Consider the following 22870-nt stretch of genomic DNA (forward strand, 5'->3'; position numbering starts at 1 on the left):
TCATCAGCTCTCCTTGGTCTACAGTTTGCCAATTCATCTGGCAGATCATGGAATCTGCCTGCCTCCATAAATGCATAAGCCAATTCCTTATAATATTTCTTTACAAACACACACACACACACACACACACACACACTCACACACTTCTTATTGGTTCTTATTGGAGAACCCTAATACATATTCCCAGGCCTCCTTGTCTAATTTTCAAGAGCTCACATCCCAGTCCCAACAATGTATCTGCCAGACAAGTACTATGATGTCCTGGAACCCAAAAATGAGAGGACAAACAACATAGGGCCGCACCAGAAAGTCAGACATGATTTGTCAGCCTTTATTAACGAAGAACAAAGCCAAGCCCTAGAGTTTCCTTTTAAAAAACCCAACCTTGTTTATGGCAAACAATGATTTAATATATGTTCGATACTACAGAGCAAGAATTGATCACTTTCTAATCACTTATTCTTCTGAGATTAAAAGACAAGTGTAAAACAGTTAAAATAAGATTCTCCCCAATGATTTAAAAACAATTCCAATTGAAAGACATTTCAAACACTATGTGTAGAACTCAGGACCAAAAAAAGACCTTAAAACATTTTACCTTTGAGGTAGCACAATAATGCTGAATTAGATTTCTTTTATTACAATGAGCTTAAGAAAACAATGAGGAAATCTACCTTTTGCTCAAGGTGGGCTAAATGGTTTTCTGCAAATCCCCCATGAGGTTAGTGACAGTTTTCTCCTTTTTTTTTCTTTTTCTTTTCTTTTTTTTTTTTAAAGTATAAAGATAGCCCTGCAGTGTGTAAAAGGAAACCCACAGGGGAAGGCTGCTTCCCATAAAATAGACATTAGAATCATTGAGGAACGTCAGCAGTCAAGACAGGAGGAACAAGAGGTAATTGTAGTGAAAAACCAAAACAACTTGTATCTTGGCAAGACTGGTTTACAAGTGTATGTCAAGAACAAAAATTCCAACATCAGCCAACCAAAAACAAAAGATAAAAGATGACATTCATGGGTCGTTTTCCTTTTTCTCTGTGCAAAAATGCTCTTCCACTTTTTCTAGATGAGAGATTGTTTCTACACTGCGACTTGACATGGAAATGCTGTGTGTCCAGGGTGCCGCTGGGTACCAGTGGCACCTCCCACTGATTACCACTGTGAGCAGAGAATCTGGGCATTAAGAGGATGAACAAGACCTCTCCTGGCCGGAGAACCATTTCTTGCCACTTTGCTGCTGAATTCACTCGTTAAACTGCTCAAAGAAAAGCTGCACTCTGACTTCTGGGCATCTATAAGACTATCAACTAATAGGACAGTGCACACGAACCCTTCCTTCAGAGACCACAACCAAAAGAAGAGAGTGGGTGTGATGAAATGGGACTAGAAAGAAGGATAATACTGTAGGTTGGACCTCAAGGCTCTCAGGAATATTCTCCACGATCCCAAATCAATAGCAAAGCCAGGAAAGAGGGCGTGAAGCTCTAACCCATGGAAGAGAACAATATAAAACAACAAAGGGATCTCTTCCCAACACGCTCCTCCCCCTGAGGCTCAGCCAACAGTGCAGGGCTTGCCTGGCGTAATGTGGACACCAGAGCCCTCAGTCAAACTTGGTCTGCCACCTTTGATTCCCCATGCTGCAAAGAGAACTGAACACTGTCAGACTCCTAGCACTATTTCACTCACACTGGTCCCTTTGAAGTCTTCCTTCCTCAACCCAGGCCCCCAAGGGGCCCTGTATGCAGTGAGGACCTGGACTCATGATCCATATGTCAGTCTGTAGTTAGAGCAGGAGGACTTAAACCTGGATGAATTCTACTCTGTAAAACAGCAACCATCAGTGAGTTGGGGGTATAAAGAGGCTTCCGTGAAGGGGAAGACTGAACTGGGATGGGCAAGAAGGCAGGATGAGAAGGCCCATGCCCAGCCGCCTGCAGGAGTGACTCTGGAACTGAGCTCACAGCCAGCCCTGACTAATGCTGGCATGGCGGGTACAAGGGAGCATCTGCTCAGTGGTTAAACAGAGTCCTCACATAGTCAGGGCTAGACTTCTGTGACACTCCTAAAGCTCGATGTATCTGCTGCTTTTGGAAGAAACAGGCGTGATTCTTGTCTGCTAAAGGGCATGATCTGCTTTCTTAATTGATTTGATAATAAAGCAACACCCTAGAAAAGAACAACCTTGGAAAATCGTGGGAAAAAAAACCACATGGGCTTTCCCAGTGCTAGCTGCCTGTTTTGGGGTATTTGGGGGTACAAGATACAATCTTTCAGGATTCTGGGAGCTGCAATGCAGGCTACCTAGCTAGGGCAGTCTGAAAAGAGTCCTTCTGCTTTCACTTCACAGAACGCAAGAAAAAGGGAGACCTGACCAAGGTTGTGGTGGGTCACCACTCTGGAAATCTCTCTGCCGCACTATCCATGGCAAAGGCAGAGAGCCTGGCTTCTATGGAAGTGACCATGTGGGCTCCATCATTATCCTATAACAGGAGTGACTCAAGCCCCAGCATACACTCTCTTAGGGATTTACTGAGTTACACAAGTTGACAAAGTCAATCATATTGGAAAGGGCCTCTTGATTTAATATAACCTTGGCTGTAATCAAACGTATCTCTATGCAAACTTCACACTGCTCTTAGGGTCATTTGTAGCATCTGATTCTAAGTCATTCTCAAGAAAAAAAAATTCATTCTGAAATATATCCACTTAATTAGGATAATTCATCAGAATTTTACTTGATATAATTAAAAGGTTAAAACGTTTTAGAATACAAGCTAATTTACTTTCCTCTGAGATTAATAACTGGAACCCCAAATATCCCAACACCTTAATTAGAAAGGTTTGCAGTAATTCTATGAAATGGTGAATGATTCCAATTTTTAAAACGAAAAGACCTGATCTTCAGGATGAATGCCTGAGTCAGCCGACATACTGATACATATGAATAGGTCCAACGGGAATTCCCTAAATACAGAAATAATTTTTTTTTAATTTCAAAAAAATAGCTGCTTCTTCTTTAAAGAGTTTAAAAATGGACAGTTCAACAGCAAGGCTATGTAACAACACTGGAGTAGAAGGAAGGGCTCTCTTTGTAGTACAACCTCTTGCTGGCACACTGCCATTATCAGCTGGTAGGGGCAACTGGAAAGGAGATGGCGGGAGCTGCCCAGGGAAGTATCTGGGTCAGATAAAGTGATGGCACATCCAGACCCTGGCTCCTTAGAAATGGACAGTAATTCATTCATGCAAACTGCACAGAGATTAAATAAAACAAAACAAAATCTACTAAAACAAAACCAAACCAAACCCCCAACCCAGAAAACTTTCCCTGGCTCTCCGCTACCTGAAGAATTGCTGAACCCAAATTCTCTGCTCTAACATGGGTCCTCGTGACCAGTCAGTGTGCTCTGGGGAGCTAACCTGCTGGGCCCAGGGCAGCATCACTGTGAGTTTGGAGACGGCTATCACAGGGGTGCAGCTGTCAGCAGCCAGGACAATGCCACAGGCCCGCAGACCTCCAGCCTACCTGCCGCCATCTTCTCCTGTAAAACCGAAGGCTATCATTGTGAACAAATGCGGACTTTCTCAAAGGACAAACAAGAAGATCAAGGGCTACAACATTTCCTCCCTTGAGAAAGGTCAGGGGCGGTGTCTACAGTTAAACACAGGTCTGTGCAGACCTGTGGTGACTTCCAACAGCAACAGTAGCAGCCAGAGAGGAAAGATGATTACGCTGTGGACTTTGTATCAGGCACTTAAATTGTTGGAGAGACATGCCATTTTGAACCAAAGATGTGACAACTGGGTTGGAATAATCATTACGAGTGGTCTAATAATGGGCTTCCAAAAGCAAAGTGGAGGAGGTGTGGGTTGAACCTCTGCCCATCTTTTAGTGCTGACTTTCAAGTTTTCTAAATGCCCATGGCCATAGCAATGGCAGCAGCGGTGGCAACAGCAGGAACGGTTCTGTCGTGTCTGTCTTCTGTGTGTGTTCTGTGGCTGACCGGAAGGTTCTGGTGTCACACTGAGAAGGCTCGGGATGTGGCACACCTACTGCCCAGGATCAATCAGATCCATGCTGGAGCCAAACATCTTCACCAGCTGTTCCTCATAGTGTGAGATGTTCCTCTTCATGATGTCCATGCAGGGCCCCAGAAGCCTCTCAAATGCTTGTACATCCATAACTGTATTGTTAAAAAGAGGCGCGAGAGAGAATGAATTCTCTACACCAATAATTCAAAGTCATTTCCCTCATGCAAACCTTTTCTTACATATACCCATTCACCTTAGGGAATCAGACTGTGGGATGCTGGGCGCTTGGAAAAGGACGGATGTTTCTATGTGAGTGCAGCCGGACTCTGTCATCTGCGACTTTGCAGAGCCCAGCCGCAACTATTCACTCGGTCCCGGGAGAGCCCTGGACACCTGTCTCCGTGACTGGTCTTCCCACAGGCTATCCTCACTCAGTGCTCAGAAATGTTTGCTCAAAGGGTACATTCACCCATTTCTAGTTGGTCCCACAGACTGTTCAAGCCTAGATGTGTGTGAGAACTGGTGAAATGAGTCAAGGCTTACTGATGGGAAAAAAAAATACTGCATGTTAGGAAAAAAAGTATTCATGCATAAAGAATTTATTTTTCTTACCTAAGCATTTGACATCTCCCACTGCATAAGCCGAAGCAGCTCTGGGTTTGTTGGTGACCAGTGCAAGCTCTCCAAAGTACTGCCCCTTATGGCAACGGGCAATCTCCACCTCCTGGTTCCCACCATCCTTGTTTGCTTTAGTCTAGAACAGGTGGAAAACATGACCTAGGCTGACTCCAGAATCACAGCTGAGCATGTCCAGTTACACATATTTGCAGTCCCTTCTCAGGACACTTAAAACACAATTATTGAGAAAGGCGCTTTGCGGAGACACTGTACCATGTCAACAGCATGGGCTAATTCATCTCAGTGGTCTGGTTTAATTAGAGGAGTTGGCTTTTACCAGGGCTTTATCCAAGTCCCAACACCTTTCAGGTATTGGCTAAACATCAAGAGACAGGGAGCAGACCATTTTCTTTGGAAGATTTATGTGTATCTTCCAAAGGAAAAAATATATATAATTATTATTATAACATACATTATATATGTCAATATATATGATCATATTATAGTGTCAATATATATTAACATAAAATACATATATATTTATATAACACATTAACATTTATTTTATATATATGAATGCTGACTTCTAAGGTACAAGGGAAAAGACAAGGTCTTTTTTTTTTTTTTAAAGATTTTATTCATTTGACAGAGAGAGAGAGAGACAGCCAGCGAGAGAGGGAACACAAGCAGGGGGAGTGGGAGAGGAAAAAGCAGGCTCCCAGTGGAGGAGCCTGATGTGGGGCTCAATCCCAGAACGCCAGGATCACTCCCGGAGCAGAAGGCAGACGCTTAATGAGTGTGCCACCCAGGTGCCTCAAAAGACAAGGTCTTTTGCGAATTCCTGCTAAATGATGTCAATGTTTCTCTTAGGTAAAGTCACAACTCTGGGTTACTTCTTTTTGATTTGGGACCATGTCTTTCTTGAACAATACTTTACAGTGACGAATTTTCTTTTTAGGTATTGTCTGCTTCTTAAGTTAGTAGTCCCCCTCCCCCTCACCACACACATTTTTTACAAGAGCTGAGTAACTAAAAACATTTTTTTAACAATGTTTAACCTGGACATTTAATGCTTTAACTCTGTGTTAAGAAATCAAGCAGAGGGGGCGCCTGGGTGGCGCACTCGGTTAAGTGTCTGCCTTCAGCTCATGATCCTGGGTTCCTGGTATGCAGCCCTGCATTGGTCTCCCTGATCAGTGGGGAGCCTGCTTCTCCCTCACCCTCTGCCCCTCCCCTCCACTTGTGCTCTCTCTCTCTAATAAATAAAATCTTAAAAAAAAAAAAAAGAAATCAAGCAGGATGTAATTTGTGCTTATCAAATTATGGAAAATAATGTAGCATATTTAATATCTAGAGTTTCCTTTTTTTTTTTTTTTTACAAATTCATCTGCTAAGCTAAGTAATAATTTCAGAAAAAAATATTTAGAATTTATTAATAAGAATTAGTCTCAGTCTCTAAGAGCCACTTTAGGTTATAGGCAGATAATCCCCCTTCCACACTTCTGCCCCAACCTGTTTGCTCTGAAGCTGATGTGCTCCAGAGCCAACGCTCCCCTTCCAATTTCTGTAGCATTCTCTGGGACTGTAGACACGTTGTGCCCCCCCCCCCATCCCTTCTTCAGCGTAGCAGTTACCACACTGTCACATGCACACCAGGCCCCTGGGGGATTTGTTACAATGCAGATGCTGATTCAGTAGGGCTGGGGCAGAGTCTAAGACTCTGCATTCCTGACAAGCTCCCCCAACCCCCAGGGCCACAGTGCTGCTGGTCCCACATACCCAACACTATGCTGTGATCGGGAGGTGTCAATGAGTATTTGAGAAAAGTACAAACATATATCACTAGTCCAAAAACAATAAGTAAAAGAACATAGACGTTCCAACCTATTGTTTCACGTGAAACAGCAGACCTGTTTTTAATAGAAGCAGTAATCATATTTTTCTTTCTCCATATTTAACTTTTACTAAGATATTCTGTAAAGCGTTTCATATTAGGTTAGAATTATGTTTAACTATTTTAACAAATGCTACATTCTTAAAAAAAAAAATGGAATAAGGAAATCTGGTGACAATGGATTTATGATGAAGATGATTCCTCCCACCTACTGGTCATCGGTTTTCTAGGCCTCCCTATCCACAAAATGGCAGAGTAATACTGGTCCTACAGACCTCCCCACCAGTGCTCTAGAAAGGAAGCTTTTTTCATAGTCAACACCCCCGTGTATGCCTTTATCATGTAATTCCCCCACTTTCTACTAGGGAATTTATCTTTTCTTACTGATTTGTAGGCCAATATTTCTCATATCATTAATTATGTCACAGAGGCAAAGGCAATAGGAACAAGGAGAAATATACTAAATCCCTACACTGGAGGTACTTAAACAACATGGGTGTTTGCCAGTCCCATACCTCATAGAACAGTGATGGCTTTGCTACAGAGAGACGCTTGGCGTTATTTAACGCAAGCAGCTACTTTCTGTGCTTGCACCTGGCATAACTTGCACCACTCAGACTCACCTTGCTTCTGATCAGGATGCTCACCTCTCCGGACTCTATAATGTAGAAGCTATCAGCCTTTTCACCCTAGAAAGACAGAGAAGGTCATCAGAGCTATACATATGTATTGGCGAGGGACACAGAAATAGATCATTTTCTCATTGCCCTGATTTGTATTTATTTGCCAACTCTACAAATTAACCAGTGGCTAACATATTCAGTACAAAATGAGAGGATCCCGGTCACCAGGAATGTCGGTCCAACTGTAACTGACACACGCCTCTCACTTCCTAACATGGAATATTCATATTTCTCCCCATGAATATGCCCAGGCTGCACACAGCATCACTACTGCTGCTGCTCAGGTCAGTCTGCTATTGAAACCTGTGACCGGGGGGGAGGGGGACCAGCAGCTGATACTGCTACAGACAATATCAAGGTGACTCCTGGCTACCCCTGGGCCTGGGGCCCAGGGATAATCTGGACCACCAAATGTAGCCCTCCAGAGGACAGCATGGATCTGGAGAAAGCCCTGCTTTGGTGAGGGAGGTACTTTAATGTGGGTTGATGTCACACTTATGAGCCTCAGGCTTTTCTTTTGCTTGCCTGGATTTTAAACCACTTGGCTGAACCAGTCATTCAGGTACTTCAACAAGTAATTAAGTACTTAATATGTGCCAAGGCACTGTTCTAGGCATGTGAGATGTATCAGTGGACAAAACAAATATCCCTACCCTTGTGGAAATTACAGTCTGATGGGCCAAACAAACTGTAAACAATCAACAGAGTGAATCAGCAAATGATACTGTTGTGTTGGAAGGCAATTAAGTACTATGGGGAGAAAGCAGAGCAGGCAACGTGGGTTCTGGAGTGCTGGGGGAGGAGATGGCTACAGTATACAGCAGAGTTTCATCCAGAGGGTGAGATCCGAGCAAAAGCTGGAGTGAGGCTAGAGTTAAGGAAGCAGACACGGGAGAAGAGGCTTTCATAGGCCCTCTTCAGTCTCTGACCCCTTTCTCTTAACATCTGGAGCAACGACCATCTACAGTGGATAATTCAATACTAATCATGTGTCTTCATTCCATGTGGGTCTTATGTCTTCAGAAGAATTTACACTTCTGAATTTTCGTAAGACTTCAACTTTGACTACTGGACGGAACTCCAAGTGGACACCTTACAGCTGAGGCTATCATTCCTGAGTTAGTCTAGTCCCAGTTCACTAGGTAATAATCCCTGCTCCATGTGTGTAAAAGCCATAGCTTTATAAAGGGGGCCTGTGGGTCTCTGCGCTGCTGTGTTGGGTAGGTACCCTGCACGCAGCAGAGCCAAATCAGCATGAAATTTTAGAATTACACAAACAGCTCCCTGACAGGAGTTGCTGAAGGAAACTAAGGGGGAGCCAGAGGCAGGGTCACCAGGAGGAAGAGTGGTTTCTAGGTCCAAGAAGGGAGTTTCATAAAGGAAGATGTGATTACCAGTGTTCACTGCTGTTGGGAGGTCAAGAGTAATAACGATTCAAATGTATGGAAACATTCTGGTGACCAAGACGAGGGTGGTGAGTGGTAGCAATGAGCCACAAAAGGGACAGGTGGTGAAGGGTGGTGCCTGAGCTCTTTTTGTTTAGATAGGTGTGCTCATTTTTCAAGGCTGCAGTCTGACAAACTTTTACACATGTGTGCACCTATGTGACCACCCCCTCAATCAAAACAGAAAATCTTTCTGGCCTCCACCCTATGGAGTGTTTCTCAGTCAAAACCACCACACTTCACCTATTAGGTAACTGAATCTGACTTCTGTCCTTGCAGTTTTCCTTCACTTCTGTTTATGAGAATAAGGCTGTTCTTTAACTTCATATACATGGATTCATACATTGCCTTTTGTGTCTGGCTTCTTCTAGTCCACATTGTGAGACCACACTTCGAATATGCCTGCCTGTGAGAGGAATGAGAAGCTAGTAGCTGGAGTAAAAACAGAGTGAGTGGAGGAATGTGAGTGTATTGTGAGGACAAGAGAGACTCAGGCATGTCTACGGGATGAAAAGAATGAGTTTGATGAATAGAGGAGCTCAAATAAAACAGAATCTGCTAAAGACACTGTGTGCTCGCTCCCAGCAGGCACTCTGGTGAGCACTGCATGTGCACTGCTTCACACGATCACCCAAGAAGTCAATAAAGTCAGTACTACTGCTATCCCATTTTACAGATGAGTTTCCTTGGAAGATCAGAAGATAAATAACTTTGCCATAGGAGGTAGGGGGAATAGCTGGTGGATTCAAGATTGAGAGGAGATTTATTACCAAGGAATATTGGGAGGAATATTACCAAGACCATGTGGAATAAGGAGGCTTGCCTAGGTAAAAGCTCTTCTCTTTCTCTGGACCAGAGGCAGGACCATCTCTGATCCTTTTAATTTTACTGATTTGCTATTATATCACCAGAAAGGATTATCATAGTTCACAAACAATTTAAGAAGAAAAATTTAAAATAAAACCATGAATGATGACAGTATCAGTTGAAAACTGTCTACTTTTGGGGGGTGCCTGGGTGGCTCAGTTGGTTAAGCACCTGCCTTCGGCTCAGGTCATGATCCCAGAGACCCAGAGGTAGGAGGGCTGTGACTCGGAAGGAACTCATGAAGGTGGAACAGCTTCTGAGGTGTAAGGGTATTTCTCTGAAAATATCTAGAAAATAAATTTCTGGATTATAGAATAAATTCAGCTTTAAAGGATAAGAATAAATTTCTCTCAAAAGGTGTTCAGCTAAGTGAATAAAACTTCCTACTACATCTTGGAATTGTCAGAGTCCTACTTTTTGGCAAGCTAATAGGTATGAAAATAGTTCTCACTGTGGTTTTTAATTTGCATTTCCTGATCACTCAATGAGGCTGAAGCTAATTCATTTTTCACTGATGCCAGAACTATGTTTTGAGAAGACGACTCTCATAGTGTCATCCTTCCTCTCAAAAATCTTTGAAAGTGCTTCTCAAACATTTCCACCAAGTATTCTTAATGCAAGGGCATTACCAAGTCTTGGAGTAGTCTATAGCAGTGGTTATCAAACTTTAGCAAACATTAAAATCATCTGGAGGTGTTTTTGATACCAAAACCAAAGACATCACAAGGAGAGAAAACTACAGACCAATATCCTTTATGAAATCCTTAACAAGGGAGTTACCCACTACATGCTAGATGGGATGCTGCCTAATTCACAATTAGTTAATAAAGTCAATTAGATCTTCAAATAAAAAAAATTTACAAAATTTTAGCAAATTAAATCCAGTAATAAATACAAAGGATAATATATCGTGACCAAGTAGGGCTCACTCCAGGATGCAAGCTTGGTTTAATATTCAAAATTCAATGTTAAAAAAAGTCAAGCAATGTAATTCATATTTACTAACTAAAAAAGAAAACCCACATGAGCACCTCAAAAAAAAAAAAAAAACAGCAAAAGCATCTGAAAAAATTCAACATCTTTTCATGATAAAAACTGAGAAAACTAGGAAGAGAAGGGATTTTCCTAACCTGATTAAGGGCATTTATAAAGAAGCTTACAGTTTACATTATACTTAATGATGAACAATTAAATGCTTTCTTCCTAAGATCAGTAACAAGATCAATAACAAGACAAAGATGTCTGTTCTCAGCATTTCTATTCAATATTGTACTGGAGGACTCAGCCAATGCAATAAGGCAAATTAATTAATTAATTAAAAATTTTAAAAAAGGCATACAGAAGGAAAACTGTCTTTATTCATAGATAAAATAATCATCTATACAGAAAATCCCAAGGAAGCTAAAAAAAAAGGTACTAAAATCAGTGAGGTTAGCAATCAATATGCAGAATCAATACGCAAAATTCAATTGTATTTTTATACACTAGCAATAAATAATTAAAAATTGAAAAAAGGAAAACCACTTAGAATAATGTTAAAAGTATGAAATATCCAGGTATAAATTTAATAGATGTGTAAGACTTGAAAACTATAAAATGTTACAGAGGAAAATTAAAATATATAGAAAAATATATGGGGCGCCTGGGTAGCGCAGTCGTTAAGCGTCTGCCTTGGGCTCAGGGCATGATCCCGGCGTTCTGGGATCGAGTCCCACATCGGGGTCCTCCGCTGGGAGCCTGCTTCTTCCTCTCCCACTCCCCTGCTGTGTTTCCTCTCTCACTGGCTATCTCTCTGTCAAATAAATAAAACCTTTAAAAATATATATAGAGAGAAAAATATAAATAAAAGTACATAAAAAGTATATAAAAGTATAAAAAAGTATAAAGACCTGAAAAATATTACAGAGGAAAATTAAAATATATAGAAAAATTTAAAAAAATATATAGATATACTATGTTCATGAACAAACTCACTGTAGTGTACTTATCTGACAATAAGCTTTTTTGGTTGTAATGTGACTGACATCAAGCTTTTGATTATTTAGGCAACCATTTTAAAGACACCCATCTTGAATAAACATATTGCTAGCTACACACCTAGATAAAGAGCGAGGCTGCTCCCACCTATGAAGTTTCCCTTTTATAAAGCCCTGGGAAATGTAGAAAACTGACCACTTGAGTGACCCCACTTTTCTCTTCCCACAACCTAATTCTTGCTCTTATGTTTTAAATTCACCAATAAAAGAGTTAACCTGCCAAACCCTGGACACCCCACCCTCACCCCCCACAAAAGACAGAATTCCAGGGGGCGCCTGGGTGGCTCAGTCGTTAAGCGGCTGCCTTCAGCTCAGGGTGTGATCCCAGTGTTCTGGGATCGAGCCCCACGTCAGGCTCCTCCGCTGGGAGCCTGCTTCTTCCTCTCCCACTCCCCCTGCTTGTGTTCCCTCTCTCGCTGGCTATCTCTCTCTGTCAAATAAATAAATAAAATCTTAAAAAAAAAAAAGACAGAATTCCAGGTCCCCCACCCCACCCTGTGACCTCACTGTGTGGCTCTGGATGTGCCATGGACCCTCCGAGATCTGTGAGTAATAAACCTGCTTTTTCTAAGTTCCTTCATGGTTGTTGCTGTGGTAAGTCTTGCAGTCATAATAAGAACCACAAGGGCTGGTCCAGCTATAACACTGGCTCTGGAGAAATGTCTGTGGGGGCTTGCTAGACGTAGGTGCGTGCCCCAGGCATTCCTAGCTGATAGCATCACTACCGACAGCCTGAGACTGACACAAAACACTCATTATTGTTACAATGTCAATTTCTCTCTAAATTGATCCATAGATTCAACATATTCCCAATTAAAAAAAAATCTCAGCAGGCTTTTTGGTAGAAATTGTTAAGTTGGTTCTAAAATATATACAGAAATGCAAAGAGCACAGAACAGCCAAAATAATTATGAAAAAGAATAAAAAATTTGGAAGGCTTAAACTACCTGATTTTATGACTTAGTAGAAAAAGCTTTTATAATCAAGATAGTGCAGTATTCAATGGAACAAAACAGAGACCAGAAATAGACCCCAAATATTTTTCAATACAACTGTCAAGGCAATGGGATAGGATAATCTTTTCAACAAATGATGCTGGAACAATTGGACATCCATATGCAAAACCCTGTAAAAAACTTTACACCTTGTACAAAAATTAACTCAAAATGGAACACAGATCAGGAGTGTGCCTGACTGGCTCAGTCAGTAGAGCATGTGACTCTTGATCTCAGGGTCATGAGTTCAAGCCCCATGTTGGACATGGAGCCTACTCTAAAAAAAAAAAAGGGATCACAGATCTAAATGTATGAGTTAAAACTTTGAAATATCTACAACTGCCCTGCTCAATACAGTAGCATGTGGCTACTGAGCACTTGAAATGTGGCTTCTATAGATTTAGATGTGCTGTAAGTATAAATTACACATTAAATTTTGAAGACTGAGTACCAAAAAAAAAGGTAAAATATTTCATCATTGAATTTTTATACCACTTAGATGTTGAAATGGTATTATTTGAAGATATTAGGTTACAAAAATCATATTATTAGAATTAAGTTCACCTTTTAAAGAAATTTTGGCTGTTAAAAAATTTTAAATTACATATGTGTCTTACATGATATTTATTTAATGGTGCTGGCCTAGAGGTAAACACAGGAGAAAGTCTTATTGACCTTGCAAAGATTTTTTTAAATAGGGCATGAGAAGAATGAATCACAAGAGAAAAAAATTATAAACTAGATTCTTCAAAATTAAAAACTTTTGCTTTTTAAAAACTACCATTAAGAAGGTGAAGGGGCAAGGGAGGTGGATGGGGAAAGGCTAGATGGGTAATGAGGATTAAGGAAGGTACTTGTTATGATGAGCACTGGGTGTTATATGTCAGTGATGAATCACTGAGTTCTACTCCTGAAACCAATATTACACTGTGTGTTAACTAACCAGAATTTAAATAAAAGTTTGGAAAGAAAAAAGAATTAAAAAAAGAAAAGAAAATGGGTCACCTGGGTGGCTCAACCGGTTAAGAGTCTGCCTTTGGCTCAGATCATGATCCCAGAGTCCTGGGATCAAGCCCTGTGTCAGGCTCCCTGCTCAGCAGGGAGTCTGCTTTTCCCTCTACCCCTCCCCCTGCTCGTGCTCTTTCTTGCTCGCTCTCTCTCTCTCTCAAATAAAATAAAATCTCTTAAAAAATAAAAAAAGAAAAGGAAATGAAGAGACAAGCCACAGCCACAGATTGGGAGAAATATTTGCCAATCATTTGTCTGATAAATGATTTGTAGTCAGAACACATAAAGAACGCTTACAACTCAATAATAAGAAACCAAACTACCTAATTGTAAATAGGGCAAAAGATTTGCAGAAACTTCATCAAAAAAACATATGGATGGCAAGTAGTCACAGGAAAAAGATGCTCAACATCGTTAGACTTTGGGCAAATGCAAATTAAAACCAAAATGAATTACCACTTCAAAATGAATTACCCACTAGAATTGTTAAAATTAAAATGACTGTTGATACTAAATGTTGATGAGGATGTGGAACAACTGGAATTCTACTCCATTGCTGGGGGAATGCAAAATGGTAGAGCCATTTTTAAGAACAGTTTGGCAGTTTTTTTAGACATACATATACCACATGACTAAGCAATTCCATAAAAACATATGTCCACACAAAGACTTGTATAAGAATGTTCATTGCAGCTTTATTCATAACTGTCCCAAACTGGAAAGACCTCAAATGTCCCTCAACGGGTGAATGGAAAGACAAATTATGGTACATCCATACAGTGAAATACTACTCAGTAATAAAAAGGAACTATCTGCTGACACATTCAACATGAAAAAATCTCAAAAACATTAGCCTAAGAGAAATAAGTCAGACACGAAAGACAACCTGTTATACGATTTCATTTATCTGAAATTCTAGAAAAGGAATTTCTGTAGTGTTAAAAAGCAAATCAGGAGTTTCCAAGAATAAGTGGGTGGAGCAGTGAATTCACTAAAACTATAAATGAGGGAACTTCCTGGGGTGATGGAAATGCCCTATACTACGATTCTATGACTGTAGGGATGGCTATAAAACTCCAGAATTGTACACCTGGTGATTTTATTATATGTAAAATATACTGTAACAAAGCTGACCAAAACAGACCAACATAAAGCACAGTTTCTGACTCCCAAGAACTTGCATTTCTAATAATTCCTATCAAATTCCCAGATGACGCTGATGCTGCTGTTCCTGGGACCTCACCTGGAGACCCTTGTCTAGAGACAGTGCCAAAACGGGTCTAGAATTAGCTGAGATCATCTTAATTCTTGCCCATTCTGGGGAGCCACCCAGCACTCCTATCTTCAAGAAGGCAGACACTCCAGAAAACACTGCAGCTTCTCATACCTTCTCATATACCTCCTGAAGGCCTGGGGCTTTCAGAATGAACTAGAGGTCCTTTGGGAGTAAATTATAGCACCTCAGGTTCAGAAGCAAATCTGACCTGTCAACATGTTCCCATTTCTGCAATTCAGCCCCACATTCTTAACAGACCAGAACACCTGCCCTGGAACACAGCTCACACCCACAGGCCCTTGCTCATGTTGTTCTTTTGTCCGGAAAGACCTTTCCCTGACTTCAACTGCTGAAGCTGCACTTATTCTAAGCCCAGCCCAAATGGTATTTCCCTCACAGAACCATACGGAATACTTCCTTTCCTACATTCTCACTAACAGTCATGTGTTCCTTCATTACAGTGCTTTATCTAGTCCTACCTGTGTATCTTAATGTCTATAGAGAAGTAAACCAATTTTTAACTGAAGGAATTATTAACAGTAGGGGTACCTAGAAAACAAAGGCATTTGGAGATGCCACTCAGACATAGTTGTTTTTTTAGTCCCTTTTCTCTGGGAGTTTCTCTCTCTCCTTCTGTGACAATAAGCCTGATTAGTCCTTGTAGGCTGGTTGGGCCAACTCTACCCACTGGCCCCAGGGATGGGCTCAGGATTTAGGTTTGACCAATCTGAGCCTTTCCTCCTCCCAGCCCCAGCTCTGGGTTCATGATGGGAACATTACCAAACCCAGACCAACCAGATATCTTGCCAGTGTTCTTGCCAGAATCACAGGCAGAGAAGTTTACACCTGGAAGTTTTCACATATAATTAAAGATGCAAACATAGTAGACAAGGAAAATTATTACACAATACTCATCACAATGACCCAGGCCACTGTGTGGTGATCCTTACAGCACCCAAAAATAACATGAGAGAAAGGCACAAAGGAAACATTAAAGACAACTTACAAATCTGGTCAATCACTGAAGACTGAAGAGACTGGCTTATGTTGGATTAGCTAAGAGGGCACCTTCGTGCCAAATATAGAAGGTAAAGGGCACAACCCTTCGACCTTCTCCAGGCTTTAGCACTAATGGATGAAGCTTACTCAAGGGTCAAAAGAGAATGATGTCCAAAAGAACAAATACCAGAAACCAGCGAAAGGGGAATGGAGGCAAGAGATGTGCATGTGTCCACGAAATGAACATCAGTGGGCTTCAGAGGACTCTGCAGGAGATGTGCTCTAGTAGCTGGCAACAGGAGCTCCCAAAGGGAGAGGACAAGGGATGCACTAGTCCTTCAGGAGGGGACTCGCAGGAAAGAAGCTGCACGGGGACCTGCTCACCTGCGTGATTATGCGCTCTCCGTCCTTATAGACCTTCTCTCCTATTACATCCACAATCTTCATTCGTTCTGACACCTGGAACAATGGACATACCCATAAACTACAAGGAAAAGACCTCAATTGAAAGTCACAAATAATACCTAAACAACACAGAAACGGGTTAGAATAGTCCAATTTGAAAATTTAATAGATTAGTTTTAAATCTTAAATCTCTATAAACAGACTCTTATTCAAACACACTTTACCTCTAGTGATTTAAGGAGGGGCACAGATTCAATAAATGATTCAAACATCCTTCTCTTTTTTGCATTGTTTTTCACTATGATTCTTCTAAAAGTCACACGGTCCTACAAGAAAGAACAAGAAAATTCCGGTAAATGCCTCTGTGACAGAACACCTATGGTTTAATTAACTGGATGACAGCAAAAATTAGAGGACTATGGAATGTACTGGGCCAACTGAGTGTTTAATGACATTTTAATCTGAGTCATCACTGGAAGAGAAAGACTGGCAGCCTGTGTCAGACAGATGTCCCCCGTGTAACTGCTTGCTCTCTAGCACTCCATGACTGCCACCTATGGGTCATAAGCAGAATACAAAATACAAAACTCCCAAACACTTGCAAGCTCACAGCCACTGTTCAATGTGAAAACATGCACCTTTGAAAAAAAGAGATAAAACAATGAGAGGGCTCTTGCCCTGACGGACTTTACAGTCTCAATGGGGAGACAATACAAAATATCTGGGAATAAAAAAATCTACAGTCCAAGACAGCATATGAAATGTGCTAGGTGAACGATAAAGACAAGAGAAGAGCCACAGGAATTCTGAGGAGGGAGAGAGAGATCACAGTAGGCTGGAGTGATCAAGGATATTTTTGTTGTAAAAATACAAATTTTGGCGGCACGCCTGGGTGGCTTAGTTGATTAAGCGTCCAACTCTTGATCTCAGCTCAGGTCTTGATCTCAGGGTCATGAGCTCAAGCCCCATGTTGCGCTCCACACTGGGTGTGGAGCCTACCTAAAAAAACAAAAATGTGTGTGTGTGTGTGTGTGTGTGATTTTGTATATACAAATACGTGTGTATATATATTATATAAATATATAAGTTTATAAAATTCAAAAACTATAAATTTGGGAGGGGACCTGAAAGAGGGGGAGGATTTAAATAAATGGAAAGAGAGAGGAGGAAACTCAAGATGGAAGGCAGGAATGTGAACGGTCCCTTGACCCCAGCAAGTCATGGATTCAGATCAGGAGATATCTAACCAGAGCTACCGTCAGGTCCCTCTCAAATATGTGTACATACGTGTGGGGAGGGACACAGAGCCAGGAGAATGTTAATTGCTTAGTTTTAGGTTTCTTGTATCTAAGTTAATTATACCTCTTGTCCACCTCAGGCTGTCAGGAGTGGAAAGGTGTTTGTTTGTTTGTTTGTTTGTTTCCTTTGAAAGCACATAATGAAATCCTCAAGGCTGGCAAAACGAAACATAGCAAGGTAAGGACATGTTTAACTCTAAGTATTCCCTATGATGGGGCAGTAGTGGGGTAGAGAAATCACATAGAAGACAACGAATTGAGATGTCTAGATGGGTTTCATTGGCTCATATTCCATTAGCTACAGATGAGTTTCATTGGCTCACATTCCATTAGCTACAGAATTCCCAGCCCCTATCCCATACCATGTTTCATCTGCCTTACAAGAGAGTCACTTACTACACCCTATTCCCCTAGTACGAGCTATGGCAGACTCCAAACCTCCCTCTGAACTGCTGTACAAATCGTCTGCTCTTCAGCATAGAGCCCGATTCTGCTGCATTTCTTCTCCATCTGTCTGCTTGAAAAGAACCATTCACTCTCTGACTGCTCTAATGGGCCGCATGATTTGCTACTACTTTTTTAAAGTCCAAGGTTAGCGATGTATCATTTAAAATGTGACTGTTACACTTTGGAATATTATTCTATTATCTTTAGAATTCAATTTCTACCTGTTTTCTGGGCCAATCTAGACATGAGTGCTATGGAAAGAGGACTGTCAAAAGTGAGAAAATGGGAATTATAAAGTCCTCTTCCTTCTATTTGAGTAACCATTACCAAAAAATATTTTTAATCCAGTCATCTGTTGAAGGGCATCTCGGATTAAAAATATTTTTAATATTTTAATAATAACCTTTGACTGTCCTCTTTCCATAGCACTCATGCCGAGATTGGCCCAGAAAACAGGTAGAAATTGAATTCTAAAGATAATGGAATAATATTCCAAAGTGTAACAGTCACATTTTAAATGATACATCGCTAACCTTGGACTTTAAAAAAGTAGTAGCAAATCATGCGGCCCATTAGAGCAGTCAGAGAGTGATTAAGAAGCTGTGGTCCATATATACAATGGAATATTACTCAGCCATCAAAAAGAACGATTTCACAACATTTGCAGCAACATGGACGGGACTGGAGGAGATAATGCTAAGTGAAATAAGTCAAGCAGAGAAAGACAATTATCATATGGTTTCACTCATTTATGGTACATAAGAAGTAGGAAGATCGGTAGGAGAAGAAAGGGAAGAAGGAAGGGGGGGTAAAAAGAAGGCGGAATGAACCATGAGAGACTATGGACTCTGGGAAACAAATTGAGGGCTTTAGAGGGGAGGGGGGTGGAAGATCGGGATAGGCCAGTGATGGGTATTAAGGAGGGCACGTATTGCATGGTGCACTGGGTGTTATACGCAAGTAATGAATCATGGAACATTACATCAAAAACTAGGGATGTACTGTATGGTGACTAACATAACATAATAAAAAATATTATTAAAAAATACATATTTGTATTTTTAAAATCCCTCTACAATGGTACAAAGATTGCTACAATTGCAATATCAAACTATTTCTAGATGAAGAGAAAACTGGTATCTCTCAAAATGGCTTATTTATTTGCATTCCAACCCTTTCTACACATACTTCCACCCTTCCCGGAGCTCTCGCGCTGTGCCCACCTGGCTCCTGTGGCTGTGGATAGTGTGCAAAAGCATCAGACATTACCCCAGCTTTCGGGGAGCTTCCAATGGAGCTGTGAAGAGGAAACGCCCACTGTGAAATAGTGGCTCCTTCAGGCAGCAAATGTTTAGAGTCAAGCCTGAAGTTCAAAAGAGAAAAGGAATACTGTGCCTTCCCCTGATTGCAAGTGTTTCCTAAGAAAATTTCTATTGACTTTCACTTTTGCAAGAGAGAATGGGAGCAGAGACTGAGTGCAGTGGTCATGGTGGCAGATGCCCCCAGGAAGAGCAGGAATGCAGAGAAATTTGCAGAAACTCAAGTGACAACACCAAGTCCTCCCTGCTTTGGCCTCACAAGGCATTTCTGAGGCCTTGGAAGGTACAAAAAGTCAGGCTGTAGAGGACCCTCTGGGAGTCACTTTCCTGGAGGTGGTACTAAAGCTTTTGAGGGGGTTTGGGCTATAAAGCGCATGAACAAAGCAGGAGAAAAGCAGAGGCCAGAAGGGCATCTTGATAGGATGTGAAGCAAAAACTGATAGAACTGAAAGGAGAAATAGACAAATCCACAGTTATAGTTGCAGACTTTAACACTTCTCTCTCAAGAGTTGGTGGAACAATTAGAAAACCAGGAAGGATATAGAAGAACTTAACCACACCATCAGCCAAAAAGATCTAATTGAAATTTATAGAACACTCCATACAACAACAGTAGAGTACCCATTCTTTTTAAGCCCATGGAACATTCACCAAGATAGACCATATCCTGGCATATAAAATGAAGCTTAACACATTTAAAAGAATTGAAATCAGACAGCGTATTCTCTAACCACAATGGAATAAATCCAGAAATCAGTAACAGGTAACAGGAAAATCTCCAAACACTTGGAAATTAAATAGCACATCCCTTAAGAATCTCTAAGTCAAAGAGAAAGTTGCAATAGAATTTTTTTTTTTAAACAAACTGAACTGTAAAACCACCTGGCCCATGGTTGGGGTCTGAGAATTCAATAGATGGACATGAGAGAGGCAGTGCCCTTGGAGTCTGGCAAAAGGTAGGGGCTTACGGAATGGGACACCTGCGCCTCCATGGTTGTGGTGCTACTATCACCATTCTCTTCCTGAAGCTCCCTCTCCTGAGATCCCTGCCTTGTCTTTCTGCTTCCTAGCCTTACCTTTTGCAGTCTTTTCTTCCTTTCCCTACTGTCCTTAAGCATCCTATCAAGATGCCCTTCTGGCCTCTGCTTTTCTCCTGCTTTGTTCATGCGCTTTATAGCCCAAACCCCCTCAAAAGCTTTAGTACCACCTCCAGGAAAGTGACTCCCAGAGGGTCCTCTACAGCCTGACTTTTTGTACCTTCCAAGGCCTCAGAAATGCCTTGTGAGGCCAAAGCAGGGAGGACTTTGAAGCTCTGTTGTTTGCTGTATACATACTTAGAGCTGCTATGTCTTCTTAGTAGATTAACCCCTTCATTATTATGTAATGTTCCTCTTTGTCCCTGGTAACTTTCTTTGCTATGAAGTCTATCTAATCTGATATCAATACAATTACTCCTGCTTTCTTCTGGTTTATGTTTGCATGGTATATATATAATTCTATCTTTTTACTTTCAACCTACCTATATCATTATGTTTGAGTGAGGCTGGTGCAGACAGAATAGAGTTAGGTCATCAAAAAAATCTATGTGACTTGTCTCTGTCATTTAGTTGGTATAATTAGATCATTATATTTACAGTAATTATTCATACATTAGGGCTTAAGTCTACCACTTTACTATATGTTTTCTGCTATTCCTCTGTTTTTTGTTCCTTCATTTCATTTTCCTGTATTCCTATGGTTTACTTGAACACTTTTTAGAATTTTGATTTATAGAGCTTTTGAATACATCCCTTTGTACCGATTATTTTATTGGTTGCTCTAGGTGTTATATTTATATATGTAATTTATCATGATCTACTGATGTCAACGTTTTAGTAGTTGGAATAAAGTGTAGAACCTTTACTTCCCTTTCGGCCCCTTTACCCTCCCCATCTTTAGACTATCATTGTCTTAAATATTTCCTCTATATACCCTGAGAACCACATCAGACAATAATTTTGCTTTAAGCATCTAATTTAGAAAATTTAGAAATTTTTTAGATTTAGAAAATTCAAAAGGATAGCCTTTTATATCTCCCCATATTTTGCTTTTTCTGTTGTTCTTTCTTCCTTCTTCATGTTCCAAATGTCCTTCTTTTATCACTTCCTTTCTGTTTGAAGAACTTCCTTTTGCCATTTTTTCGAGGTAGTCCTGCTGGTAACAAAGTCTCTTAGTTTTCTTTGATATGAACATATCTTCATTCCTGCAGGATATTCTCACTAGGCATAGAGTGAGCCGATAGTTTTTTTTTTCAACACTGAAAAATGCTGTGCCACTTCCTTCTGGCCTTCATGGCCAGGAAATCTGGTATCATTCAAACTGTTGTTCCCTTACAGGTAATGCATTTTTTTCTCTCTTGGCATAGATTTCTTTGTGTTTATACAATTTGGAGTTCACTCAGTCTTTTTTTAATCTGTAGGTTTATTGTTTCATCCAATTTTGGGAAGTTTTCAACTATTATTTCTTTGAAGAATCTTTTAGTTCTATACTCTTTCCCCTCTCCTTCTAGGATTCTATTGATACAAATATTATATCTTTTGTTATTATCCCACACACTCTGTTCACTTCATTTCAGTTTGTTTTCTTTCTGTTGTCCAGACCAGGTAATCTCTATTTTTCTACCTTCAAGTTCACAGATATTTTTCCTCTCTCATATTCATTCTGCTCTTGAGCCCATTCAGTAAGTTTTTATTTTGGTCATTTTATTTTTCAGTTCTAAAATTTTCCATTTGGATCTTCTTTCTATCTTCTATTTCTCCATTGAGACCTTCTATTTTTTCTTCATCTTTTTCAAGTGTGTCCATAATTGCTTGTTGATGGCTTATATTATTGATTATATGATAACTGCTTTAAATCCTTGTCAGTTAATTGCAATATCTTTGTCATCTTGGTATTGCATCTGTTGACTGTCTTTTCTCACTCAGGTTGAGAATTTCCCTGTTCTACGTATAACAAGTGTTTTTCTTTCTTTTTCTTTTTATTTATTTATTAAAAAAATTTTTTTTAAAGATTTTATTTATTCATTTGACAGAGATAGAGACAGCCGCGAGAGAGGGAACACAAGCAGGCGGAGTGGGAGAGGAAGAAGCAGGCTCCCAGAGGAGAAGCCTGATGTGGGGCTCGATCCCAGGACTCCGGGATCACGCCCTGAGCCGAAGGCAGACGCTTAACAACTGAGACACCCAGGCACCCCTCTTTTTCTTTTTTTAAAGATTTTATTTATCTATTTGAGAGTGAGCGAGCAAGAGGGAGCATGAGCAGGGGGCGGGGAGGGCAGAGGGAGAGGGAGAAGTAGGCTCCCACTGAGCAGGGAGCCTGATATGGGGCTCCATCCCAGGACCCCGGGATCATGACCTGAGCCAAAGGCAGCCCTTAACCGACTGAGCCACCCAGGCACCCCAATAAGTGGTTTTCTATTGTCTCTCTGACATTTGGGGTATTATGTTGTGAAATTATGTATCCAATTTAATCTTCTTTTGCAGGCACTCTACTAGGTATGGTGTGCAAGT

The 22870-nt window shown here is 40.7% G+C and overlaps 1 protein-coding gene across 1 annotated transcript in view; it reads right to left on the reverse strand.

Annotated features, from left to right (window-relative positions):
* Nucleotides 1–310: 310 nt before the first annotated feature.
* PRKAR2A (protein kinase cAMP-dependent type II regulatory subunit alpha) overlaps nucleotides 311–22870 on the reverse strand; it is a 94395-nt gene continuing 71835 nt past the window's right edge. Inside the window, exons 7-11 of the mRNA XM_026500788.4 lie at nucleotides 16483–16584; nucleotides 16238–16312; nucleotides 7168–7233; nucleotides 4645–4786; nucleotides 311–4184 (exon numbers count right to left, since the gene is read on the reverse strand). Of these exons, the coding sequence (XP_026356573.1) occupies nucleotides 4051–4184; nucleotides 4645–4786; nucleotides 7168–7233; nucleotides 16238–16312; nucleotides 16483–16584 (519 nt within the window). The 3' untranslated portion in view covers nucleotides 311–4050. The remainder of the gene's footprint in view (nucleotides 4185–4644; nucleotides 4787–7167; nucleotides 7234–16237; nucleotides 16313–16482; nucleotides 16585–22870) is intronic.

This window comes from Ursus arctos, unplaced genomic scaffold, assembly GCF_023065955.2.
Source record: "Ursus arctos isolate Adak ecotype North America unplaced genomic scaffold, UrsArc2.0 scaffold_14, whole genome shotgun sequence".
In the NCBI taxonomy this organism is placed as follows: domain Eukaryota; kingdom Metazoa; phylum Chordata; class Mammalia; order Carnivora; family Ursidae; genus Ursus; species Ursus arctos.